The sequence below is a fragment of the Oikopleura dioica genome, chromosome PAR, assembly GCF_907165135.1.
Source record: "Oikopleura dioica chromosome PAR, OKI2018_I68_1.0, whole genome shotgun sequence".
NCBI lineage: Eukaryota > Metazoa > Chordata > Appendicularia > Copelata > Oikopleuridae > Oikopleura > Oikopleura dioica.
In genome coordinates this window covers 13,661,346-13,685,023 of record NC_137293.1, presented here as the reverse complement: position 1 = coordinate 13,685,023, position 23,678 = coordinate 13,661,346, and the positions used below count along the sequence as shown (strand labels likewise).

Here is a 23,678-nt window from a genome sequence, read left to right as displayed (position 1 = left end):
TAACTGTAGAAAAGGTCCGACAAACTCGAAAATGTTTCGTCCAGGATCCGGATGTGAAGAAAAAAGATCGCCGCGATAAGTACAGGAAAAAAATCAAGACGGACCACGTTCTAACATGAGCAAGCAGCGGTGCCTTGTCCGGGAAGGGTAACCACTGTCCGGAAATCGGTTCCGGAGCCGCTCCAAATATATTTCAAGTGAACGGTTAATCCCTGGCGATCCGCGAAAACCGGACTTAGCGTAAAAATATCACTTGCGATATTTAGGGGCCAGTCGAGCCAAAAAGCCCGGAAATGCTTTTTTAGCGCCCTGGACCAGCATACAGATCTGGTTCCGCGCGATAAACAACTGTTTGTCCTCTTTTTAGAAGACGAAGTAACCGTATGCCTTGTTCAAATAGTAGCTTATTGCCATTATTAAAATAAAAATAGACTATTTTTTTGTTTAACTTGTCACGAACTAAAGCGGAAATGTTCAAATTTTAGACGCAGCAATTTAGAAATTAAACTATGACTGTCTATTTTTTAATAGATTTTTTTACAAAAAAGGTCTTTTTTGGGCTCCCGACCAAAACGGACTTGTGTAGAAATTTGTAGCTGCACAGGTGGATCTTGCATCGAGGAGTTACGAAAGGTATGATTTTCGCAACGGTGCTTTCTTGACACTTCTGTTGTATATTCTTTCTAGAAGAGATTGAAACGAGTGGTGGGCTTGTAAGCGGCTGCACGTGGTAAGACTGTGATTAGAGAATCGCAAAGTCAGAAAGCTTTCTAACCTCGCCAAGCTCAAAGCTCAAGTTTGAGAGCAATATTCTATACCGGCGATTTTCCCGGGCGTCAATTAGAAAAAGCATCACTGTATTTTGAAAATAAAAGCTGTGTACCTATAAAGATGCGTCCCAACTAGGAGGAACTTTTCATTTCCGCTCATTTGGCGCTTTTTTGTGTTTCCAAATACAACCGTTACCGAGCAGGGCGAGGCGGATTCACACGCTTTTCCGGATTCATTTCTATTGCCTTTGCACTGTTTTGGCAACTCCTAATGCATTTCCGATTAGCACCAAGCTGTGTACTGCCAAACAAGAAATCATATTATTTTGTCTTGGATTCACCCAGTTCCGGTCCAAGATACGGATATCGTGGCCAGGCGAAAAGGCAGGGTTTATAGAGATCCTTGCCCAAAATTATTTGGATTCGTGTGCACCTGCGCCGGATCATCGGCGCTGCCTTATCGAAGGCTGCAAGGGTAAAAATGCGCCGTTTTCATCTCTGCAAGTTACCCTAATCCCCTCCCCGCGTAATTTTGAATTTTTGAGATTTTGGGCTTATCGAACACAAAGCTTCGAACTTGCATAATCTTATCACGTTCCCTAAGACTATAAAATCCGAGCCAAGAAACGGAAAGCATTTTGTTCAAAAGAAGGAAATTTGATTTTATGCAAGACGCTGCCTAAAAGATGGCTTGTTATTCTGTTCAGCGAAGGAAAATTGAAAATTCAAAAACACGATTTCCATCGTTTGGCAATTAGGATTTTGGACGGAAACAATCGGTTCCGATTTCTCACCCTGTCTGGCTCAATTAGGGATAGAACGGATGTGCTGTGCGTGGCAGTGACAGAGCGCGGAAATTCAAGTTGAGAAGTTCGGTCGCGCCTTCTATCTAAAGATTACCTCACGAGATTCTATTATCATCGGCCGTCTGTCCACCCACGTTCTACTGATGATCATGCTAATTGAATAAAGAAAATCATGGGAAAGAGGGTGGTGTTGTAACTGTGCCTTCTAAATGCATTCGGGACACCTCCAGTGAGGATGTCAACAACTCCACTGACAGGCTGCAGCATTAGCTGACAGGGAAACGTCCCCTCTGAGAGTTTTTATTTGCTCTTTATTCAACAATTGGCAATCGGAGTTAACAGAAAGCACGCACTGCCTTATCGGAAGCTCCAATCGCCTCCCAGCAGGGGCTCATCATCGCCCTTGTCAGGTCAATCGTGCACTTGAAGTGTGTTTTGCGGGATCACGTGACCCCTTCATGCTAATTATAGCTGACATTGTCTATCACCTTGTCGCATGCCGAGCTTGGAACGGATTTTTTACGCGGATCACTTCTGTCATCATCGTAAATTTGCACAAAGCCGCGTTTCATGCCCTGGATTTGGTTTAGTAGGGTTTAGCTGAGGCGAGATCTCATTAAATTATAAAGAGGAATTAAGTACAGCGCGTAATTAATATGTCAAACTACCTTCTAACCGGCGTGTCAGATCCGAGCAAGATTGAAAAGCATCTGCAACGGAGGTGGAGGGCTAAATCCTCCACCTGGTGCGAGTAGCGCTAGGCGTGGTCTTTACGTAAAGAAACAGTTTGAAATTTATTAACGGCGCACCTGACGTAATACACAGCTTTAGAAATGGTGTAATTGTCGTTGAGAATAAAGTTTCCGGATGAGCCGGGCTCGAAGTAAACTGAATTCGCGAAATTGCAATACTTCGTTTTCAAATTGACGAGATTGCAATCAAATGACGTGACAGTAACTCAATTTCAAACTCCCGGGGATAATTGATGGATAATGCGGCTCAAGAGTATCTGGAGTTGACTGTAATTCAATTAGAACTGATGCCAGGCGTCAAGGAGCACTGTAGGGGGCTGCTTCTGTTTTTCAGTTTTTGATAATTTTGCAATAGTTTGGAGCAATTCTCACCTTGACAATCTCCAAACCGACAATTTAACTGATCTGAGAACATTTACAATTCTCAGCGGAAATAAGCTTGTATCGATAACAACTCAGTAAATTGCTTGGCGGCCTGGAGCCTTTGATCATTGCCGCTCATGCTGCAGAATCGAGTTTATTTTGCTTGTGGAATTCTGATGAGGCGCAATCAAGGATATTAGCCGATTTTTTCAACCGACCGTTCCGTGTCGATGATGTGGGAGATATACACGGGTCAGACGGGAATCATCTTCAGTCGGCTTTCGCCCCGGATTGATTTCTAAAGAGATGGAAAGCTTGTCACGGGGTTTAAGAATATTGCTTAATTTGCAAGTTTCTTAGAAAGTTTGAAGAAAATTGCAAACCACTCACTTTTCTCAAATTTTTCAAGTTTTTTTTTTAGTTTTCGAAAAAAATCTTGAATAAAAAATCGTTGAAAAGATGAAAAGTGTATATTCTGACCGGTAATTAGTATCCGGGCTTGATTCTGCCGTCGAAACATTGCCAATTACCGCGGATTCGCCGCGTTGCAAAATGCGTAATAGTGTGGAACGTGTGAAAAAGCTGGAATAATAGAAAATACACAATCTGTCTTCGTCCCTGGAAAAATTATATTTATCCAATTTGGTGGTGCTTCGCTTTGAAGTAACACATGCCGCGTTTTTGATCCTTGAGAGTAGATACGGGTGATCAAATTTGGCCAGAGTAGAGTGTTTAGCAAAAAGGGAGAGAAGTTATCGGCGAAAGTCGGAAACTCGTTGAGCGATGGCTGTGCAAATGCATCCCAGATAGACGCCTTTGATCATAAAGTAAAAGGCATATTGAGCCAAGTTGTGTGGTGTTGTTTGAAAGTTGCGAAGTAAACTGGGCCACTCCAGGGGGCGACTTCCGGGCTCGATAGATTCAACGCATGGAAGCGATTATTGACACGCGACGTATTTTCCAAAGGACTAATTTGATTACCGTCGACTGGCCTTCTTTTGAAACAGTATCAAAACCGGCGAGTAAAGATCTGGAACCGGAGGTAGCCACTCATACGAGCATTTGTTCAAGGGTAAACGTGTCGAGAGCTAATGAGCACCTTGTGCAAGTGAGAGGCTTAATTCTCTCCAGTTTAGCTCAAAATTGAATAACTTCACCACCTCGAGCTGTGCACCAAGAGTTTAAGCCTTCTTATAAGCGCCTTAATCTTATGAAGGAAGTGATTTTCAAAAAAACTATTAGCCAAAGACGGTAGCCGCGCCAGCAGTCTGAAAGGGGCAAATCACCAGCGGAAGTTGCCAGCTTGATTACAAATAGCCAGTGCGTAGAAATTCTATTTACAAGATTTCCTCGATGATTACACAAGTGATTCTCTTCAAGAGAGAGAGATATTGCTTCATAGTATGAAGTTGATTCAGTAAAATGAAAATATATCTTACATTCTAAGCAACAAGAGGTACTAATCTGCTGACGCACTGTAAGTGCTAGAGGCAAAACGGATCAATATCCTAGTGAATATGATTTCACATTTAAACAAGGGCGTATTCTGTCCTCGACCAGAAACATCTGTAGCTGGCAGGCTCGACGCTAGTCGAACTAATCCTTCCCTTGTTGCGCCAGATTGAAACATTCTAAATTGCAATAATCAGACCCACTTCAGAGTACATAACGTTGTACAGCTACGCGCAGAGGAAATCGATGTTAGAATATATTGTGGATAGGAGACGAGCTAGGGTTATAAAAAAATGGCAGAATTATCTGAATATTATGTTTTGGTTGTTGTCGTAATTACTTGTTCTTCTTTATTGCTTTACAAATGTAAAACATCTTTGCTTCAGCAATCGAACAAATTGACAATTTGTGATCGTAGATGAAAACGCTTTTAGAAAATCGTGAGATTTCTTACGGTCTTCCAACATCTTGTTACATTGAAGAATTATCTCAATTATTTTCTTCGGTGGATATAAAAACATATTTCTTTACAAATGTAAATGATCTTTATTAAAATTAGAGAAGAATCTTCGATTGTCGTCAGCAAACGCCGAAGGAGCAAAATGTAGCTAGTTAGCTGAAAACGTTTTTTAGAAAAATGCGAGATTTCTTACGGTCATCCGTGGCTTTAACGAATCCTAAAGTGGTTGTACGGACAAGAGCGTAGCATTAGAAACACCTCATATTGGATTCGGCCTCATTGTGGCGTAATTCGTAACCCGATCAGTAGCCTAGAACAACCGCTCGCTAATTTGAGCACCCGTGGTCCCTTTTTTTTGTCGCCGAGATTTTTCTCCTCCACCGGTGGTTTTCTTGCACAACAAATATTTCCCGAAATGTTATCAAATTTTTATTCTAGTTTGTGTTGTGGTTTCAAATCTACGCGATAATGAGGACCGCAAGCGTGCATTTTTGCGCTAAAGAATCTTTTTAATTTCCTCAAAACCCCTTCTACTTCAGTAATGACATAGGGCAGATGAAAGAAACGCCGATCCCTTGGTATGCGACGCTATTCAACGTGGCGCGAAATTCAAAAACGCGAAAACCGCGCGCGAATCCTATTCTGGAGCGCTGCCAGTAGAAGCTGCCTTAACCGACTGGGTTCCGAATTTATGCAAATTTCTTTCTCATACTTATAGTTTTTTATGCATCACATGTTAGCCCACGTTTTGTCGCTTGGCAATATTGTGACGGGCTGAAAATGAAATGGCAGAAAACAGATTTGAAGGAGCGTCATAAGGAGGTGCAAATGGGTTGAATCGAATTTCATGTGAGCTGGCGCACCTTCTTGGCGACTTTTTAACACAACAAGATCAAGATCGAAGACGATCGGTATAAATGTCAGCGCCAGCTTGTTTTGCTGGCTGAAAAAGAGAAACAAACCTGATTTGTTATTCTTCTGTGAAAACGGTCAATTTATTAGAGAGTATGATTCTGGATTCAGCAGGACGTAAGCAAACGAGTTCTAATGGTTAAACTAGTTGCGCGACCGCGTGAAGTATCCAAGATCTGGCGTTGGTGGTGGCGTTAATGCTTTAAAAACCATCGCACAGCCTAGCTGAGGTGAATAATCCACTCGCAGGGGAGACCACATCTGACTAGAGTCAAAAAGTGAAATTTGACTGTCCACAGGTGTATACAACAACTGTATAAGTAACTGTACTTATCCGCAAAAAGGAAGAACATCCATTTATTTTTTCTTGAATTAGAATGATGATTTTTTATCATCAAAAACAGGCTACAATAATTATCTGAGCAGAACAATGTTCTTGAGTTGCATTATTGGCGAGAGAGTGAAAACAAATCTTAGCGTGTCTGTTGGCGAATTCGTGCAAATTTCGCGCTTGTGATAAATCTGACACTGGATGCAGCTGTACGGTGCGTTAGTTGCTTTGTCTTTAGCCTTAGCAGATTTTGTCAAGCGATGACCAACGTGAGCATTTCTCAACTAAAACAACCGACGACTTGATACTTGCATTGGCAATCACATACACACACATCTGCTGTTCTTATCTGTTAAGACGTCTTTCGCCTTATCAGTGATAGAATGGTATATGTTGAGCGATGAAATGATCGCCGCCGAATCTGGTTTCTTCGTGGGACCGTTCCAAAGACAACGCATATTAAATTGGCAATACGCGTAATTATAAAATAACACGCAATATGGTCGACTTGTAAAACAAACACGCCCGAATCGATTTGATAATCGACTGACATCCGATGTTATACAAGCCTTAACAACTTCTAACGCTCTTTAGATTTAATATTTTGAAGCTATAAAACTCGCAAGACACAATTTGTCACCCGCAATGAAAATAAGTTATGCTTCGATTATTCCATAGATATTTACAATCGAAAATAAGATATCAGTGATATCATGCAAGAAATATTAAAACGGATCGTTTATTGATTAGTAAACGAGTAGTAGAGATGCATTCTATGCTTCTATGACAAGGATTTCGTCTATTGTTTCAGAATTAGCGATAGAATTTCGATTTCGGTACTAATCTCATCGAAGCAGTAGCTTCCGGTTGCCAATGTGGCGCGGCAACTAACACCACCAGTGCCGCACTGACGGTGACTTTACGTAATAGAATCATCCTTCAATGATTTTTTTGATTTCTTCTGACAAAATCAACCAATCTTGCTAACATGAAATAAACGCAAAAATATAATATTTTATAATTCTAATCTAATTATAAATATTGCTCTCTCGAAAAAATACTTTCTCATCCTTGCTATCAGTTCTACCACATTAGACATAAAAATCTGCTGGTATTTCTTAAATATTATTTTCATATTCATAACTAATTTCAAAGTATCTAAATATATATTTTGATAATAAGACATCTATCCCAGATGAAACTTCGAGCGGTATCTTTTTACTTCTTATTGATTTACGTCAATCGTGGTACTACCAGGATGGTAGACCGAAATTATCTGATCTTATTATTCAGAAACAAAGAAAATTGTTGTTAACATACATAACATTATACGCTTAATCGTAAGATGTTCAAAGTATGCTAAGAATAATGTGTACTCATCCATGATTCCTCGCCATTTTTATTCGAAATTAAGGCGATAGTTCGAAATTTTAAAATGCATATATTCAGTCTTTTCCCTCGATTATTCTTTAGAAAATTTAATTGAAATTTCCATCCGATGAATCATCAAGAGAGCATGAAAATTCTGCGGCTTGAAAGTCTCCAATTGAAAAGGAAGAAATGCACCGCGCGCGGTGTGGGAACGCGCCAGCTCCAGATCATCGTTTGTGATTTTGATAAGTTTTGCTTTTTTTGTTAGAATTGTGTCGTTTTTGCCTTGTTTGGGAGAGAAAACCTCTTCAGGGAGATCCGGCGCTCGTCCTTTGTCGAGCAGCGCGCTTCAACGAGCAGCGGAAATTTTAAAACCGGATGATTGGTCGAAACAGAGCCTAATTTCGCCTGCCTTTTGATAATCCTCATTTTGCGCTTTTACTGCATGTTTCCCTTTCAAAACTGAAAAGAGAGTCTTCCTGAAGAAAGAAAAGTCAACCATAAGAAGAATAGAACAGAAAGTTCTAGAGATAATGCAGGTATTTCGACAAATTTTCGATAATTATTATCTTTCGAATAAAATTAGGAAATTATGTGTTTTCAAAGAGCTTTTATTTTGTAACTCGATTTGTTAGTCTTCTGATCGAGTTTCTAAGCATTTAAAAATATCGATTTTATATCAAAAGAGATTTACTTGACCGTCAAAATGAACAACACCAGTACAAAATCAAACTTGATAGCCCTTTTCATTCGACAATTGAAAGCAAATGAAGCGTTGTTTCCATCCGAAATAGAAATTTCACAAAATTATTATTTTATTTTGACCATAAATTTGCTTAGCGTGGGCTTTAATTTCTGCAAGTACCGAATTTTAGCGAACAAATAAAACACGCGAATCTGTAGATCGGAATGAGGGGAAACAACAAATATCGAGAGAGTTAGAATTAGAAAAATGGAAGTCGCGGAAAAGTCGGAGGAAAAGGTACTCTTCCTTGATTTTTAAGGAGAATTTAAATGTTTGCCAGCAGTCGCGATAAATGATTTGCGTTTTATGGACTTTACGTCAAGAATTTTTCAGCAGTGGAAGTATCCACGTCAGACAGTCGAGTATTTTTTTGCCAAGTTTTGTCATGTTTGAACTTTGTCGGCTTTGGCGTATTATTCTGATCCGAGCATTCTTTTGTGCGGCTGTTTTATTCACCAACAGTGCTGAAGAATCTCCTAATCCGGAATCTACTTCCGTAAAGGATCATGGCACGTGGGAATCTAAACATGGCGAAATTGCTCGTTTCGCGCGAGTCCGTTAGGTTTCAATTTCAACAGCTTGATAACAATCAAGCAAAATATTGTGCAGCAGAATCAGATTTTTTGGCGAAAAACGGACCTCAGTTCTGAGTTTTCGGGTTTTTTCAGAAAATTTGTGAGAGATAATAATGGTAAGTCCTTTCTTACTTGAGCGAGTATTCTTTTGAACAAAAATCAGAACAAAGAAAGTTGATAGTGTCAGTCTTTTTTCGTTTTTTCATCGATCCCAAATATTTGCGCTAGTACCCTCGTTCTGATACACCAGATTTGCCCGTGTGATAGCTACAGGAGATACCCCATTGTCGGGACTTGGTATTTTTGTGAGAAGGAACTCTGTTTTATCATGCTCGTGAGTGGAACTCATCAAAAACAGCCGCTAAAGCCCCTAAATCGTGAAAAGCCATTTCGCTATTCATAATCAAACAATGTAGTGTACTCGGCTCTCGCCCGGGGCGTGCAGCGTATTCCACCGTCGCCCCACGTCAATTCTATTTTTTTATAAATCTAAAATTTTGTAAATAACAGAGCAAATTTATTTTTCTACTAAAACAACAAAAAATATCGTGAATGATTACCGAGAGGAGGAAACCGAAGGCTCCGAACTTATCGAAAAAGGTAGAATTAATGAAATATCTTCTAATAGTTGACTGACAGAATTCAAGTGATCTTAATGTTGGCCTTATTAAAATTTGCTAAGTCGACTTATAAAAGCCCCTTTTAACACATTTATTGCCCGTTTCTAAGTGTCCGGGCTCCACGGATTTTCCTTCTTCAAATATTTACCGTATCATTTTTTTCAACTGATTTTTTGAAATTCGTATATTTGATGGGTTCGTTTTTTATTCAGAATTCATTCGCCAAATAAAGTTTAGAATTCCCAGAGCATAATAGAACTCAAGCCACAAAACTCATAAAGGAGCATAAAGCAGTAAACTTCTGATTCTCGTGTTTTAGATGGAAGAAAGCCAGCTCGATGGAGGCCTGACACTGGTGAGGATGATCCTCAACCAGCCAGAACTGAGGCTCGTCGATCTCACAGATGGTCACACCCTCAATCGCTTCATCAAGGAGTTCGACAAGCGCCCAATCATCAAGCAGATCGAGCAAGCAGTAAGTGTATTTTCGTCTATTCTAACTTCAGAGGTCCAATTCTTTAATCAATGAAGGAGGAAGCTATGCCTCCGCTTTACTGTCGGTCCCTGGCATAATATTTGACCCTGAAGTTTGCCCTGTGAAATTCGATTTTTGGGAGTCGAGACAATCGGATCAACGTTCATTGTCCCTCTTTTTTGGGTATCAGTAGCGTGCACAGTATGTGTTGGACAGTAGCCAATGCCTTACAAAAGGATTCCAACTCTCATTCATGTTTTCAGACTGATCAGCTGTCACAGGTCCGCGCCATTGAAACCGTCCTTGCGAATCTATCCTTTTTCTACCGCCAAGCTCTATCAAAATTAGGCAAGGATTCTCACTTCACGCACTTCCAAATATAGACAGCTGTGTCAGAATACAAAAACCGGAATTGAACTACAAATGTAATCTCTTTTGTTAAAAAAAAACTGGACAAAGGGGAATCCGCCCGCAAGTCACTTGTCCACTGCCGAATGGGCTAACCCTAGTGCGCGCTTCAAGATCATCTGCTGGCCTCGTCGAGCTTGACCTTCTTCTGTCGCTTCTGATTTATGCTGCCTGTCACTCAGATGATGCTGAGAAATTCGTATCTGTTATTCAGAATCTTGAGTCAAGGTTGGGTTTTTTGTTCTTCCTTGATTTCAATTTGATAAATTTAGCTTCCAGAAAGAAATCGCAGAAAGGATTACGGGGATGGAAGATAACCTAACTCCAATTTATCCCGAGCAATCTTCCGAAATGAATGAAGTCGAGCTCAGAAGAGGATTCAAATCGCTCCAAGAAAAGCTTGTATCGGCGGTCGAAAGCCGTGACAAACGTCAGAAGCAACTGAATGAAGCTTTGCAGGAACGCGATCAAGTTGTCGTCAACACTGGCAAGTAAGTCAAAGAAAGACCGGAAGCAGATGCGACTTGAGTTGAAGTCTCCTCTGAGCCAACATTTACCGAAGGATTTCGTTATTTATGATCATGGATAACTTTTATCTATAAGACGTCAAATGATATCTATCAAGTCAGCATTTAATAACAAATTGTAGCATGGTTTCAAAAGCTGTTCCAGAGTCACCTGGTCGCCAGAACACGCATTCTGAGCTCGCCGAGGCCAAGTCAATGATTCGACTCTTGAAAGAAGAGCTGACAGAAAAAGAAGAATTCGCAGGACTGAGTGAAAAAGAAGCTGAGATCTCTCGAGCGAGGGAAAAGGAAGCTCGCGAAGAGATTCACAACCTTCGTGCGCTTCTTGCTCAGGCTCGTGCTGATCAGGATGAAATCGATGAGCTGAGAACAAAAGCGGAACAGCTTTATAGAACGCAGCAAGAGTCTAGCAGGCTTCGAGAGAAGCTATCTGACTTTTCCTTCTACAAAGCGAGAGTGGAAGAACTTCAAAAGGACAACTCAAGTTTGTATGAGGCTCGGGCAGCGCTAGAAACAGAAATTTCTGCGCTTCGTATTCGATTTCAAAGTCTTGGCGATGAACACGAAATAAATCTCAGGCTGCGCGATCAGATCGGTGACCTGGAAGATCAGAATATGGAATTGAATCAGAAGATTCAAGAACTTCAAGACGAGCAGAGAAGGCTCAATGTGGACAAGAATAATTCTTTGGACACAATTACTGAAGAGCCTGGATCACTATCATTCATTGAGGAGGCTGATCGACTGAATGCACCAGAAATCATTCAATTGCGATGTGACAATCAAAGATTGAGAACGCTTAATGCTGCTCTCCAGGAACAACAAAAATCTCACTCAAGAAGAGTCGGTGATTTGGAAGGCGATTTATACAAAGCAATGGATGAGAACAAGAAGCTGAAGGCAGATTTGCTGTCAGCTAACAATAGCCTTATCGACTTCAAAGAATTTGCCCAGGAATCGGTAAAAGATGGAGTTGACATTGACGAGATCGTGCGAAGGATTCAAGAGCGAGATGATGAACAGCGACAGAGTATTGAAGAGAAAGTCTGGGAGAATCGTATCAAAGAGGCTCATGAAAAGTATGAGTTGCTGAAGTCAGAATCTGAAGCCACTGCTTTGCGAGCATCTGTCGCCGAAGAAAACCTTGAAAAAATAAGCTCTGAGTTGAAAATTACGGCTGACAAAGAGCGTAAGAAGTTTGAGAAGGAGCTTCTAGAGAAAGAAGGAAATCTTTTAGCGACAGAAAAATCCCTTCGAATCGCGGAACGAGAGGTTGAAACTCTCATTCGACAGCAAGAGCAGCAAAAGCTTGAGGAAGAGCAGCATCAACGAAGCGAAAGTAGAAGAATTCAGCTTGAAACTGAGATCGACAAGCAGAGAGCGCACATTGACAGACTGACTGATATCATTGAACGAAGAGACGATGCGATAAAGAAGCTGGAGAAAGAAGTTGACACAGCGACTTCTGCAAGAAGGACAGCTGAGTCAACGATTCGCGAGCTTCGGAACTCAACTTCTCCTTCTGATCCAGTTGATTCGGAACAGATGGTGCAGTTGAATCATGAGCTGAAGAAAAAAGAAGCTGAGCTGAAACAGTTGAAAAGAAAAGCCGACCAAGAGACGCGGGAGAAAGATAATCTCGTTGCTGAAGTAAAAGCAGCGCAGAATAAAGTTCAAAAACTCTCCTCCGAAATACGCGAGCGTGATGAAAACATAAACGACTTACGTAGCGCTGACCTCTCCCGTGCCCAACTTCAGCGAGACTTCGAACTTCAAAAGAGTCTGAATGAAAAAATTCAACAAAGCCTTGTCGACGAAAAAGTCAAGTACCAATCCCTCGAAGCCGAGGCGAAAGCAGCGCGCAAACGTGCAGATCGCTTGGAAAAACTAGAGATGGAGAATGAAGACATTCGACGAAAGTGCAGAGCCCTCGAGCGCGAAATGGCGACGACGAATGACGTTCAGAATGATGTTGGAGTGATCCGAAATGCCCTGGAAGACATGGGTAGAGATTTGCATGACAAGGAAATTGAAAATGAGCAACTTAGGAACGGTTCTATTAAATTCATTGAAATTAAGGCTTTTCAAATTAAATGATCAAAATTGAACCAATTAAAAGAAATCAATTATCTGTCTATGAGGACATGACAAACGATTCTAATTCTACCTCGGATGCATCCGCTGAACTTCGTAAACGAATAGCTGCACTTGAAGTCGAGATCGACGTTGCCCATGAAAAACAGCAAGAACTTGAGCGTCGTCTTCAGAGTGAGCAGGAGAACTTCCAAGCAAAGATTCAACTCGAGGAAGAGAAGCGAAAAGTCATTATAGAAGAGAGAGATATGCTGAAAGAACAGCTGGAGAAGCAAGGAAGATTTTTGGATCAACTTTCTGCAGAGGCCGATAAAAATGCTCAAGAGCGAGATAATATTCGACACGAGTACAATTTGCTATTGAAAGAGTACAATTTACTCAAGGAGCAGCTCAACAAGCTGAAGCAAGGTAAAATTTGACTGTTTCAACGATTTTTAATCATTCTTTTATCAAGAGCTCAAAGTATCAAATCGAAACCTCAAAGAGAAAGAGACCGAAATAAATCAGCTGAAAGCGTTTGAGACTGACCGAAATCTTCTTTTCGAAGAAAATAACGCTGTCAAAGAAACGAACTCAAGGCTGAAAACAAGCTACTCAAAGCTCAAAAATGACTACAACGAAATCGTCGATGATCTCCGAAGCTTGCGAGTCAAGTACAACAGGTTCAAAGTCGAGCATGCAAAAATTGACGCGAACTATAAACGAGTTCAAGCGCAGAAAACTGAGGCAGACCGAGAACTTCAAGATTTTAACGAGAAATATCTTGTACTCCAGGAGCTGAAAGAAAAGATCTGTAAGTGTGATTGAAATCAACAATGACTGAACGCTTTTAGCTCTCGAAAACTCATTCCTGCAGAAACAGAACACGCATCTCATGGACGAGAACAAACTTTTGAATACAGACACTCACAAAACGTAAGTCTTAAACCTTGATAACTTCGCTTTTACTGGGCTTTGAACGCATTTTAGTGAGAATCTCCAAATAGACCAATTTGTGAGCTTACGCAAAGTTGATGTTGTTTATGACAGGTTGAATATGGGCACTTGTGATTCGAGCTTGAGTTTTTTACCCTCGGAGATAGTTAAAATGCAAATTTTAAATCCCTTTTCAGCAAGGACAAATACAACGAAGAACAGAAAAACTGGCAACAAAAACTTCATGATATCCAAAGGCAAAAAGAAAGAATCGAAGAAAAACTTCTTCAGGCTCATCTGAAATCACCAAGTCCGACCAAGCCCAAGAAGAACACTTTCCAGGTTGATAGATTTACTTGTTCAGCTGTTAACAAATAGTTAGAAACTGAAAGAAACATTCCGCCCGAGCAAGTCAACGAAGAGAAAATCCGAGAAGTTAACGTTAGAGGCGACTCTGAAATCTGATACGTTCGATGGAAGCCTTGCTACTGATGGAAACTCAGTCAGAAATCCATCCGACAACACACTCGATGGTTCAATAAGTTCTTGTCCTTCTGAAGACGCTGGTAGATATCGACGAATTTCTAACTCTGCTGCCGGCGATTCCAGCCAACCCCTCACGCTAGAACACCTCGCTGACGACAAGGCAAATGAAAAGCTATCCATGACTGAATTTCTCGCTCTTCATGAAAAAGAACTCACTTCAAGAGGTTAGTTTCCAAATTTGATAAGCCCCCTAAAATGATTTTAGAAAACGAAATTCCCGTCGCCGAGAGCACTCAACTAAACCATCAAAGCATACCTCTCTCTCGTGAAAACTCACACTTCGAAACATCATCCCGCGAGCCTTCACTTTTAGACGACGAATTCAACAGAAGCAGGACATCTATCAAGTGAGTATTTCTCTAGAAATTGCACAAGCGGAATATATTAAATTTTTGCAGCCGCTTCCTCAAGGTCTTATGGTGTAACGGTTAGCACTCTGGACTCTGAATCCAGCGATCCGAGTTCAAATCTCGGTAGGACCTCTCTTTTTTCACCCGGAAGCCTCGAATTTTTCGATGAAAAACATCATTTACGCTCATTATTTAGATCTGCCTCGTCTCAAGAAATCATTAGAATATCGGAAGGTTCTCTAAGAAGGGCACCGAATTTCCCAGTACCGAAAGAGCGCAAAAACTCATCTGGTTCATCAAGCAATTCTGAGATGAGAACAATCTACAGTGGCGGAAATGAAAACAAACCTCCACCGCCATACAGACCTCCCTCTGATAATGAAGTTCGAAGCAGGCCACATTCTTTATCGGTAAAAATTACTCAAAATGCCACATATGTATAAAATTTCAGGCGTCATTTACCGGTCATGAATTAGCGCAAGTTGCGAATAACTTGTCACCAACGTCAGGGACGAATTCTCTTTCGCGATCAATGAACCCGGATCCAACCCGTTCATCGATGGACCGTCTTACAGCAAGAAAATCTAACTTCCATACGCGTGACCGATTTGCTGAGTCTATGGCTAGAGTATGATCTCTTCAGTGATCGTCTGTCTTCATTTATTTTTTAGCTGCGAGGAGAAAGCAACAGACTTTTCCCCGACCCGCGAACGATGAGCCGTTCGTCGAGAGAAAGCTCTAGCAACACGTAAGTTCTCGTATCGCAGGCTTATTGATGATCAGATCTACCTAGCCCGGACAAAGACAAAGAAAACCCCGACGACTTCCAAACACTTGGATTTGTCTAGTGCATCGCTAAAAAATCCTACAATCCATCACGTGCCACACCTATCTCACCAGCCGAATATTCGATTTCATTCCACTGCACACTGTACAAACTATCAGTCAACTGTATCTTTTCACTTTCCCTTTTTATACAGAGTTTAACTTTATGATAACACCGTGTTTATTTATTGACCATTCATGAGAGAAAGTAAGCCATCGATATTTCCGGACCCAGCTTCAAACTCCCATTTGTATTCGATGCCTAGGCCAGCTGGAATGTTAGTGACGATCGGATGGCTTCCGGCATCTTGGTCGAGTGGAGGCCCAGTTACTTGCATCGCTGTTCCGAACTCGGATACAATGTGGTAGTAAGATTCCTTTTCACTGAATCGCTCGATCTTTTTCCAGTCACTGGCTCCATTTCTGCTGTCAATTGTAGACCCAACTTTGACTGAACCAAGCTTTCCTGGCGGAGTCAGAATCCACTGACCATCACCTGTGAGAAGTCCGATCTAGTACAATTTTAAGCAGAAGCTCTATAATTTATACTTACAAATTCGTCGTCGATCGATTGTCCCAAAAACTCGGAGTAAATACTTGGCTCGTCATTTAGCGTAATCTTGGAGCTCAGAGGATTGTAAGTTGCATATTTTCCAGTTGGAGAGATGATGTAGACTTCTAGTTTTGTATCGCTTACAGGAACGATTGAAAATTCAGTGAGTTTGGACACCTTGTCGGTGGTCTAAAAATCTCCTTAGTCTTGAGACTAGAGAGGTTTAACTACCGTCATGACAGAATTTCCGAGTCGCGTTTTACCCTCGGCCCAGTAATTTCCATGAGCAGTTTTGATCCCTCTTACGGTGCCAAAAGCAGTGATCGGAGTATCTTGATACTCTGCGTTCCAGATTGTTCCGAAGTCCTTTTTATTTCGAGTTTGGATAACAGGCATTTCTTCGCCTTCAACTGCCTTCGAAAGGATTTCAAGAAGAAACCAGAGAGAAAACAATCAGAGTTGATTTTTGAATCCCTTCCTGAACATACGTTCCAAAGTGAGTTCGTATGTGAAAACCCTCGTCAGCAGGCTCGATAGTCATGTGTTCCCAAAGATCATAGCGACTTTGAGTATTGATTGGTTCTTCAAATTTGTCGGCGCAACGTAAATAAGACTGAAAAATGCTTTCATTCGATAAAATTATACTTCGTACCTCGTAAAGCATCGATTTGACGCCAACAGTTGCTCCCCCACCAAGTATCTTCATAAAATCTTCTTTTATATTGACTGTGCTACTTTGCCGCGCAGCTTTCACCGCGAATTCTTCAAGTGCTTTCAGTCCTGCATCCTTTTCCTTGCTGATAATATCGAGCGCAGCACCCCACAAAATATGACCTTTGAGTTGCAGGGATCGCATGAACTGAAGAAAAGCAGTCAAATGAGCTGGATTCGACTGTGAGCTTTGGCGAAGCTGCTGTCCAACGTCACCAACGATGTTTTCAAAGAGGTAGTCGATGTTAAACAGGGTTTGCTGGATACTGTCCGCGGAATTGCTGTACAACAAAATTAGTATGATATTAGAAAGCCAAAGGAAAACCTGATGATAGATGCTGCCCAGTCACGAAGGAATCCAACCTTGGTAAGTTTGGTATTCTTTATATCGGCCGCTCGAGTTGCTTGCTTGAATAACAACTTGGACAAGAAGTTGATTCTGGCTGAGCTAAGGGCGATCGAACATGGAAGACGAACATCAGCTGGGTCGATATAAGAAGCCAGGTTCGTATCTGAAATGAAAACCATAAAAAAAGCGCAGGAGGATATCATTTTCAACCCTAGAAAGTAGCAAAAACGCCTAGAAGGTGGAATCGAACCACTGCGAGTCTCCCCGCCCACAGGTTTGAAGCCTGCGCCCCGGACCACCGAAGCTCATCTGGGCACAGACTGCACTTTCGCAGGCGTTTATAAATTAAAGATCGCCGCATGCCCTCGGGCGCACGTCTTATGGTTTTTACAAGGCTTCCGCTATTCTTACCCATATCTTCGATACTCTTCAACGCTGCGAGAATCGCTTTGTCGTCTCTGCTCATACGAGTCGCGAAGTCCTCCATTGCTCCTCCCAGGGGTCTCCTGGCGATTGTCGAAAAGTTTGATGAGCTTTCATATTCATCGTCGTAGTCTGGTACAATTTCGTTGATGTCTATTTGAGCTTCCAGGAACTCTAAACTCATTCCCTTTTGAACGAGCGAGACGACATCGGCATTGATGGATGGAAGGGCAAGAAAAATAAGCAAAAACGAAGGTACCCTCTTTCCGCGCGGCATGGTTCTCTTCTGAGAGTAGGAAATGCGAGTGTTGCCTCATCCCTTTCTAGCGCTCCGGAAATTACGGCCATAATCAACCGGGTAATAACCATAATTACGACAAGTGCTTCGGATTCCCACATAAGCCCTTTGATCCCACGTCATGAAAAAGGTCAGTTTTTAGAAGGTTCATGAAAGCAAGAAAGCAAAGAAAAAGTGCTTCGCCCAAAATTTCCCGAGAAAGTAGCATACAAATCAGGCTAAAAAAAGGATGATTGATCAATATCTACCCGTAGCTGTCCGCAGAAAAAAATTCACACCCTTGAAGGCATGAAAATCTCCGGGCCATGTGTTTTTATTGCGGCGTCTCCCGCGATGTTCACTCACCGTGAAATATCGAAAAAATCGATCCAAAGCCATTTAGTCGACCGTACACGTCCGCACACTTTCATTCCTGTTTTGAGACAGAAGAGACAAATTTTTGAACGATTTTTTGGTACTTTGAAGAAACGCTTCTAATGGTAAGTTACGAGATAGATCGATTCATTACAACTAATTATCAATTTATTACAACCGCTTTGATCAGGTGCACAATAAATTACATAATTATCAAAAAGCTTTATTTATTCTATGAAAATCAAGATGAGACAATTAATAAATCTTCAAATCAAAGAGATGAAGATAAAGTTTAAAATCCAACAAATATTTTTGAAGGCCAATAAAGGGGCATTCCGGAGAAAAACAAAGATTCAAACGCAGTTGACCCCAAGAACAAGTTCTTCTATTAGAGTTGTAAACTTGAGCGACACAGCTCGTTAAGTGTTGATCTGACTTTTCTTCAAGGCTTAGCACTAAGAATTTTTATTTTCTGGGCTGAAATGTCGGAAGAGATACTGATCGAGGTTCCGGACAAATTTCGGGAAAAGGTTTATTTTCTAAAGATATTTCTGACGGATTTAGTCATTTGGCAGCACAAATCTAGGCAGCGATATTTGTCTGCATATAGGCGTGCTTTAGAATGACTATCAGGAACAAAAGGAAAGGATTTTCTTTTGTAGACCAATAAAGAATTTGGAAGCTCGTTAATTTTTTCGCGCAACGGTTTAGTTTATGATTTCGGCTTTCCTTAGAAAACCAATTTTTTGGGCCCGAGAAGCGCGTGACGAAAAGTAGTGTGTGAGTTGATAGCGTATCAGAATAGAGTTAACCTCAGTTTCACCCTTGTGGCTGTTTGCGTTTTTTCAACACTGAAGAGCTCAGAGAAGGCATAGGAATTAATAACTTTGTTTTTAGATGCCAGAGATGAGTGCCAAGAACGGAGTCAGAAAGCGAAAGTTCGAACAAGGTAAATCATCTGAAATTTTCACATTTAAAAAAGTGTGTTCCTTAGATGAGGGTGATATCAATTCCCAAGTTCTTGAGCTCCAGTCAAAAGTTGCTCGTCTCGACGAAATGAACTTCCTCGAGTCTCTAGACGAGCTCCGAACGCAGCACGAAAGAGAGCTTCAGAAGATCCGCGCTACCAACGAGAAGAAACACAAAGAATTTCTCAAGAGCCAGAAGGAATTGACGAGCGCTCTGACTACCACAGAATCCAAGTTGAGCGAGGTGACGGACAAAATCTCAACAATCGTCGAGCAGAATACTCTCTTGCTTCAACGAACAGAAAAACTTGAGTAAGTCAATAAAAAAGAGTTTCTGCCTCTTCATTTCAATTTCAGAGCAGAACTAGAGGCTGAGCGCAACAAAGGATTCATCAACTACATCAAGAGCTTCTTCCGACGAAAAACAAAGACTGAAACTCCGCCAGCTGCAGAAGAGCAAAATCAAGAAGCGCAAGCTGAGGTGCAAGAAGCGGAGGCCTCCAAGAAAAACGAAGAGCAAAAAGAATCCACCGAAAATTCTGACGACAAAAAAGAAGAATAAACGTTTTTGAACTACCTACTTGAATAAAATATTCAAAAAAAGTTGTTTTGAATCAATTATTATTTTTAAAAATGAGGGAATGGGAGAAAACCGAAACGAAATTATTCTTCTGCTTCTTCTTCGGGTTCTTCTTCGGGCTTTGCTTCGCCGGGGAACTCGTAGTCATCGCCAGTAGGTTCTGAAAGTGTTGAGACTTGAATGAGGAAGTTGACTTACCAGGTGATTCTTCGTTGATTTCTGTTTCTTCCACCGCTTCGGTAGCTTCAGCAGCCTCTTCCGCTTCTGGTTCAGGTTCGGGCTCATTCTCTTTCTTCCAGAGAATGTGCTCTCGGGATCCCTCTGGCGGTGGAATTTTCAAGAACTGATAAGTCTTATCCTGCTCTCTTGCTGAAAACAGTAACTCAATGCAGACTTATCTATGTTTACCATTGAAGAACTCGTCATAAAGTCCAACGAAGTCAAAGCTCTCCTCAGAATTCTGAAAGATAATAGGCGACTCCACAGTTTGGTAGTCACTCGGAATTTGTCCGAGAATTTCTTTCCGTTTTTCAGGGTACTAAAAAGAAGCTATGCCGGTTTGGTAAATAATGAATTGCAAACTTGTGACATATCAACTTCGTCGAACATAATTTTATTGCTGGAAAGAAAGTCGAGAAGAGCTCGCTGTTCTCCCCTGATCTTGTGACTGCATGTCTTCCCTTGTGATGTCAAAGAGCAGTTTTTTGAATTACATTTTAAACAAAATGTCTGCTACTTTGACTGACTGGAGATATAAACTCGCAGAACCATTTTTCTCTGACTCTTGATTGCAAGAATCGCCCGTGGTACTAATCACAATGACGCAGCTCAACCTTGCACAAAAACCATGCGTCAGGAACCAAGAGACTAATGAACTGCCAACTTTGATCTTAATTTTCAAATCCGAGTTTTAAAAATATCGCGGTTTTTGAAAAAAAAAATCAGAAAAATATTCCAAAAATCGAGAGACCTATCATTTTATGCTTATTTTTCGTATAAAGATATTAATGAAAAGTATTGATTGGGGTCATTAATAATCGTAAAACTGAAAAATTAGCCACCCAAACTGCCAAAAACCGCGGAAAAGGAGACCCTCGGGTTCGGAGCACACTCAAATGCGCGGCGCACTCATTTGCGCGAGCGCTCAAATGCGGGAGACGCTCATTTGCACGGACACGAGCGAAAGAGTGTCCCCGCGAATGAGCGTTTGATTTAATTGGTCGAAAATAAGCGCAAGAATATTTCTCCGAAAATACTAACTTAAAAGTGTTCATCAGTGTATTTCTCACTCTAATTGCTGTATTTTCCAAATATAAGATAAAATGACACATTGTATGATCATCTTAAAAATTCTGGACAATTATTGCATAACACTTCATGACTAATTGAAAGAGATTAATCTTCATTTTCATTTCTTCCCGGTGATTAGTCTTTTAGGAAATTGTTCCGATTTTTATTTGATAAAAATCTAAGAACTGACACCACTGAGTCGTGGTTTTTGTTCTGTTTTAAAATCCTCAGGTATTTTTCATCGTCGACCAATTAAATCAAACGCTCATTCGCGGGGGACACTCTTTCGCCCGTGTCCGTGCAAATGAGCGTCCCCGCGTTTGAGCGCTCGCGCAAATGAGTGCGCCGCGCATTTGAGTGTGCTCCCTCGGGTTCGCGTGTTCTCCCCGCGCGCCAATTGGTCGATATGCGACGTCTCTGAAAAATATCCTCGGCCTTTTCCCTCCTGGAAGAACTCAGACAAGAAACACAAGAGAATTGCCTCATAAAAGAAGATTCAGCAGCAAATGCCAGACTTGCTGGACTCTGGCGGATCTACAGAATCAAGCCAATTCAGTAGAAAGGTAAAAGTGCGAGGTTTGAATTTTGAAAATATAAAAAACGCTAAGCGTTTTCGATAAGTGATCTTCGGATTCTAGGGTGTCCGGATAAATGTAATCTAAATTTTCTCATCAACGGGTCAGAAAATTATTTTTTCAATCTATTGATAATTTTCGAGAGACTGAAAAAATTCGCTTCTATAAAAAGTCTCGCTTGACACCCTAATTTATTTTAGGCGCCATTGGGAGTATCTTATAAAATTCAGAAAAGGCGCAATTTCAAAAAAGTCTTTCCTCTGATTTTTCTTTTCAGTCTGCCTCGGATCACGATGCTGACTCATTCGTTATCACCACAGGAAAAAGGGCTGAAAGAAACCGACTTTTTAACTTTGTTTTTAACCGGAGCTTCGGCTCATCCCTTGAACAGCCGATGAATCTGGAAAGGATAGAGAAAGCTTCTCCCACAAGCTGCACGTGGCCGATTTGGTGGAACAGATTTTAGAGGTATTGCTAGTTCCACTATTCTTCGACTAAAGTTCAAATGTTGAACTTGAGTGATCCTCGACGACTATCAAGCTAAATCTATTTTTTATGGCTCGTCTCTCTATTTTTCACCTGCCAGAAAAAGCAAGGCCAAGCAAGTGCTGAAAAACAATTCCAAGAAAGTTGGCTTTGAATCCCCAAATATGGCATTTTCTTCGTTCTTTTTTATCGAAATCAAAATATCGTAATGTTTTTTTACATTTTTCGTGAAAAAAAAAACTTTTTTTTTCGAAAAAACCTTCAATAGAGTCGCTCAATTTTCTTCTTTTAGGGTAAGATCGACCTTGAATCGTGCGCCGCGTGCAACAAGCTGCTGGCGATCGAGCTTCAGAAAAGAATCGACGAAGTGGAAGAGGACACGCAGCATTATAAGACGGCGATCGAGGCATTTGGGAAAGACTTTGAAGATGACGAAGACGTGGATCAAGTTGAGCTGGAGCTCAAAGAGCTTGAAAAGCAGGAGGCTGAGCAGAGAAAACGACTTGATCAGGCGATGAATGAGTTTGAAAGCTACAGAAGCGAGGTCACCAAGTTGAAGTCCGAAGTTTCAGAGCTAAAAGACAAAGAATACGAGCTAGAGAAAGAATATGCAACGCTGAAGGTAAAATTTTTAGAGAAAAAATTCCGAAAACGGTATATATTATTATTTTCAGGCGCGAATGTTCCAAGCCGAAGAAGTGTCGATTTCAACAAATCTTCAGAATCGAGCACTTCAGGCACACGTTCAGCGTCTCAAGAGCACTACTCCCCTCGCCGCCGCTTTTCACATTTCGCGAAAAGGGAAGTTCGGCGTTATTAATGGCCTCCGACTCGGCTGGAGCGAATCTGAAGAAGTACCCTGGAATGAAATCGCTGCCGCGTGGGGACAGGTATATATTTATTTTAATAGAATTTATTAAAAAACTAATTAATTAAAGACTGCGTTATTGACAGTAGCAGTGGCGAAGAAGCTCAAAATGGAGAAATTCGAGCGTTTTACTCTCGTCCCACTCGGCGAGAAAAGCTTCATCGAAGACGAAAAGGGCAACCGGCTGCCACTGTACACTTCTAGGAGCGTCAAATCGCGCGTTTTCGGCGAACGGGGCTTCGATAGCGGCGTTTCTGCATATTTAGGTACAGCCATTTTCGGTGCCACTTTTTGGTAATTAATATTCATTACAGATATTCTCTGTCAGATCAGAGACAAAATGGCTAGCAGCGGCATTACCTGGCCGTACAAGATTGAAAAGGGCCAGATTCAGAAAACGAATAGCTCCAATCAATGGTATCCAGTGAAGTTTTCCTTTTCCTCCGGCGATCAATGGGTACGCCCTTAACATACCAATCACGCCACTAGAGAGTTTTTCTATTTCAGTGCGAGGCAATGCAACTGCTCCTCAAGAATCTAAAATGGGCGCGCGACTGCGTCTACAAGCTCTAGAATTTCTTCATTTCTTTTTTCACTCATTCTTTATTCAATTCTTCAATGATCATTCAACTTATTCGAAAACATCAAGGGAAGACAAATATCATCTATTCAGATATGGACTCGAGCTGCACCTTCAGTTAGAGTTTCCGTAGTATGCGCTGTCTGTTGGCGTTTCTAGTGATCGGAATCGGGCTCTGCTCAGACATCCCCGAGAATTCTATTCTTGAAGAAAATGAAGATGCTCCTGGAAAAATATTAACGGAGGTAAGTCTTATCTTCAATCAGATCATATTCTGATTTCGGCAATATGAGTAGATACACCTGAATAGTTGAGTCAGGGTCTGAAGGATGTTCAATGAAAAACG

General features: G+C 41.2%; 7 protein-coding genes and 2 non-coding genes across 10 annotated transcripts in view; 5 read left to right on the top strand and 4 right to left on the bottom strand.

Annotated features, from left to right (window-relative positions):
• Positions 1–23,678, top strand: part of LOC145702536 (uncharacterized) — a 69,748-nt gene that overhangs the window by 41,483 nt on the left and 4,587 nt on the right. Inside the window, exon 2 of the mRNA XM_081779769.1 lies at positions 23,426–23,577. Within this exon, the coding sequence (XP_081635895.1) occupies positions 23,467–23,577 (111 nt within the window). The 5' untranslated portion in view covers positions 23,426–23,466. The remainder of the gene's footprint in view (positions 1–23,425; positions 23,578–23,678) is intronic.
• LOC145701974 (uncharacterized) lies at positions 8,979–15,470 on the top strand. Its single transcript, XM_081779187.1, has 16 exons — positions 8,979–9,137; positions 9,477–9,632; positions 9,896–9,980; positions 10,109–10,268; positions 10,313–10,531; positions 10,690–12,615; positions 12,687–13,069; positions 13,116–13,454; positions 13,495–13,576; positions 13,774–13,918; positions 13,959–14,286; positions 14,328–14,469; positions 14,669–14,882; positions 14,924–15,100; positions 15,144–15,220; positions 15,266–15,470. Exons 1-16 carry the CDS (start codon positions 9,090–9,092, stop codon positions 15,318–15,320), a joined length of 4,536 nt encoding a protein of 1,511 aa, XP_081635313.1. The 5' UTR covers positions 8,979–9,089; the 3' UTR covers positions 15,321–15,470.
• TRNAQ-CUG (transfer RNA glutamine (anticodon CUG)) lies at positions 14,533–14,604 on the top strand. The gene has a single exon. It is a non-coding gene; the product is annotated as a tRNA-Gln (tRNA).
• On the bottom strand, positions 15,467–16,285 carry LOC145704997 (uncharacterized). The gene is made up of 3 exons (XM_081782452.1): positions 16,082–16,285; positions 15,851–16,039; positions 15,467–15,809 (listed from the first exon to the last, which is right to left on the bottom strand). The coding sequence occupies exons 1-3, from the start codon at positions 16,244–16,246 to the stop codon at positions 15,483–15,485; spliced, it is 681 nt and encodes a 226-aa protein (XP_081638578.1). The 5' UTR covers positions 16,247–16,285; the 3' UTR covers positions 15,467–15,482.
• Positions 16,248–17,611, bottom strand: LOC145704996 (uncharacterized). The gene is made up of 4 exons (XM_081782451.1): positions 17,322–17,611; positions 16,887–17,073; positions 16,503–16,842; positions 16,248–16,463 (listed from the first exon to the last, which is right to left on the bottom strand). Exons 1-4 carry the CDS (start codon positions 17,608–17,610, stop codon positions 16,278–16,280), a joined length of 1,002 nt encoding a protein of 333 aa, XP_081638577.1. The 5' UTR covers position 17,611; the 3' UTR covers positions 16,248–16,277.
• Positions 17,139–17,225, bottom strand: TRNASTOP-UCA (transfer RNA opal suppressor (anticodon UCA)). The gene has a single exon. It is a non-coding gene; the product is annotated as a tRNA-Sec (tRNA).
• LOC145702956 (uncharacterized) lies at positions 17,971–19,547 on the top strand. 2 transcript variants are annotated; one of them, XM_081780257.1, is made up of 4 exons: positions 17,971–18,110; positions 18,883–18,934; positions 18,980–19,265; positions 19,311–19,547. In XM_081780257.1, the coding sequence occupies exons 1-4, from the start codon at positions 18,108–18,110 to the stop codon at positions 19,513–19,515; spliced, it is 546 nt and encodes a 181-aa protein (XP_081636383.1). In that variant the 5' UTR covers positions 17,971–18,107; the 3' UTR covers positions 19,516–19,547. The 2 variants fall into 2 exon arrangements, with proteins under 2 accessions (XP_081636383.1, XP_081636382.1); XM_081780256.1 differs by lacking the exon at positions 17,971–18,110 and adding an exon at positions 18,434–18,515.
• Positions 19,570–20,353, bottom strand: LOC145702955 (adapter SH3BGRL-like). Its single transcript, XM_081780255.1, has 5 exons — positions 20,280–20,353; positions 20,116–20,213; positions 19,942–20,071; positions 19,732–19,902; positions 19,570–19,693 (listed from the first exon to the last, which is right to left on the bottom strand). The coding sequence occupies exons 1-5, from the start codon at positions 20,302–20,304 to the stop codon at positions 19,617–19,619; spliced, it is 501 nt and encodes a 166-aa protein (XP_081636381.1). The 5' UTR covers positions 20,305–20,353; the 3' UTR covers positions 19,570–19,616.
• On the top strand, positions 21,227–23,400 carry LOC145702546 (beclin-1-like). Its single transcript, XM_081779781.1, has 8 exons — positions 21,227–21,386; positions 21,676–21,718; positions 21,790–21,866; positions 22,177–22,506; positions 22,559–22,774; positions 22,823–23,018; positions 23,067–23,209; positions 23,260–23,400. Exons 1-8 carry the CDS (start codon positions 21,330–21,332, stop codon positions 23,323–23,325), a joined length of 1,128 nt encoding a protein of 375 aa, XP_081635907.1. The 5' UTR covers positions 21,227–21,329; the 3' UTR covers positions 23,326–23,400.

Bases quoted from the DNA above. Each gene is read 5' to 3' on its own strand.
- LOC145701974 (XM_081779187.1), top strand. From the start codon at position 9,090: ATGATTACCGAGAGGAGGAAACCGAAGGCTCCGAACTTATCGAAAAAG. The intron at 12,616-12,686 runs GAACGGTTCTAT...ACCAATTAAAAG, and splicing joins ATTGAAAATGAGCAACTTAG to AAATCAATTATCTGTCTATG. The intron at 15,101-15,143 runs GTATGATCTCTT...TTTATTTTTTAG, and splicing joins TTGCTGAGTCTATGGCTAGA to CTGCGAGGAGAAAGCAACAG.
- LOC145704997 (XM_081782452.1), bottom strand. From the start codon at position 16,246: ATGCCTGTTATCCAAACTCGAAATAAAAAGGACTTCGGAACAATCTGG. The intron at 16,040-16,081 runs GTAGTTAAACCT...GGAGATTTTTAG, and splicing joins TCGGAAATTCTGTCATGACG to ACCACCGACAAGGTGTCCAA. The intron at 15,810-15,850 runs GTAAGTATAAAT...AAATTGTACTAG, and splicing joins AATCGATCGACGACGAATTT to ATCGGACTTCTCACAGGTGA.
- LOC145704996 (XM_081782451.1), bottom strand. From the start codon at position 17,610: ATGCCGCGCGGAAAGAGGGTACCTTCGTTTTTGCTTATTTTTCTTGCC. The intron at 17,074-17,321 runs GTAAGAATAGCG...TTTTCATTTCAG, and splicing joins GAAGAGTATCGAAGATATGG to ATACGAACCTGGCTTCTTAT. The intron at 16,843-16,886 runs GTTTTCCTTTGG...TTTGTTGTACAG, and splicing joins TGGGCAGCATCTATCATCAG to CAATTCCGCGGACAGTATCC.
- LOC145702956 (XM_081780256.1), top strand. From the start codon at position 18,468: ATGTCGGAAGAGATACTGATCGAGGTTCCGGACAAATTTCGGGAAAAG. The intron at 18,935-18,979 runs GTAAATCATCTG...TGTGTTCCTTAG, and splicing joins AAAGCGAAAGTTCGAACAAG to ATGAGGGTGATATCAATTCC. The intron at 19,266-19,310 runs GTAAGTCAATAA...TTTCAATTTCAG, and splicing joins CAACGAACAGAAAAACTTGA to AGCAGAACTAGAGGCTGAGC.
- LOC145702955 (XM_081780255.1), bottom strand. From the start codon at position 20,304: ATGGTTCTGCGAGTTTATATCTCCA. The intron at 20,214-20,279 runs GTCAGTCAAAGT...TGACATCACAAG, and splicing joins TCTGCGAGTTTATATCTCCA to GGAAGACATGCAGTCACAAG. The intron at 20,072-20,115 runs GTTTGCAATTCA...GCTTCTTTTTAG, and splicing joins ACGAAGTTGATATGTCACAA to TACCCTGAAAAACGGAAAGA.
- LOC145702546 (XM_081779781.1), top strand. From the start codon at position 21,330: ATGCCAGACTTGCTGGACTCTGGCGGATCTACAGAATCAAGCCAATTC. The intron at 21,387-21,675 runs GTAAAAGTGCGA...TTTTCTTTTCAG, and splicing joins CAAGCCAATTCAGTAGAAAG to TCTGCCTCGGATCACGATGC. The intron at 23,019-23,066 runs GTACAGCCATTT...TATTCATTACAG, and splicing joins CGGCGTTTCTGCATATTTAG to ATATTCTCTGTCAGATCAGA.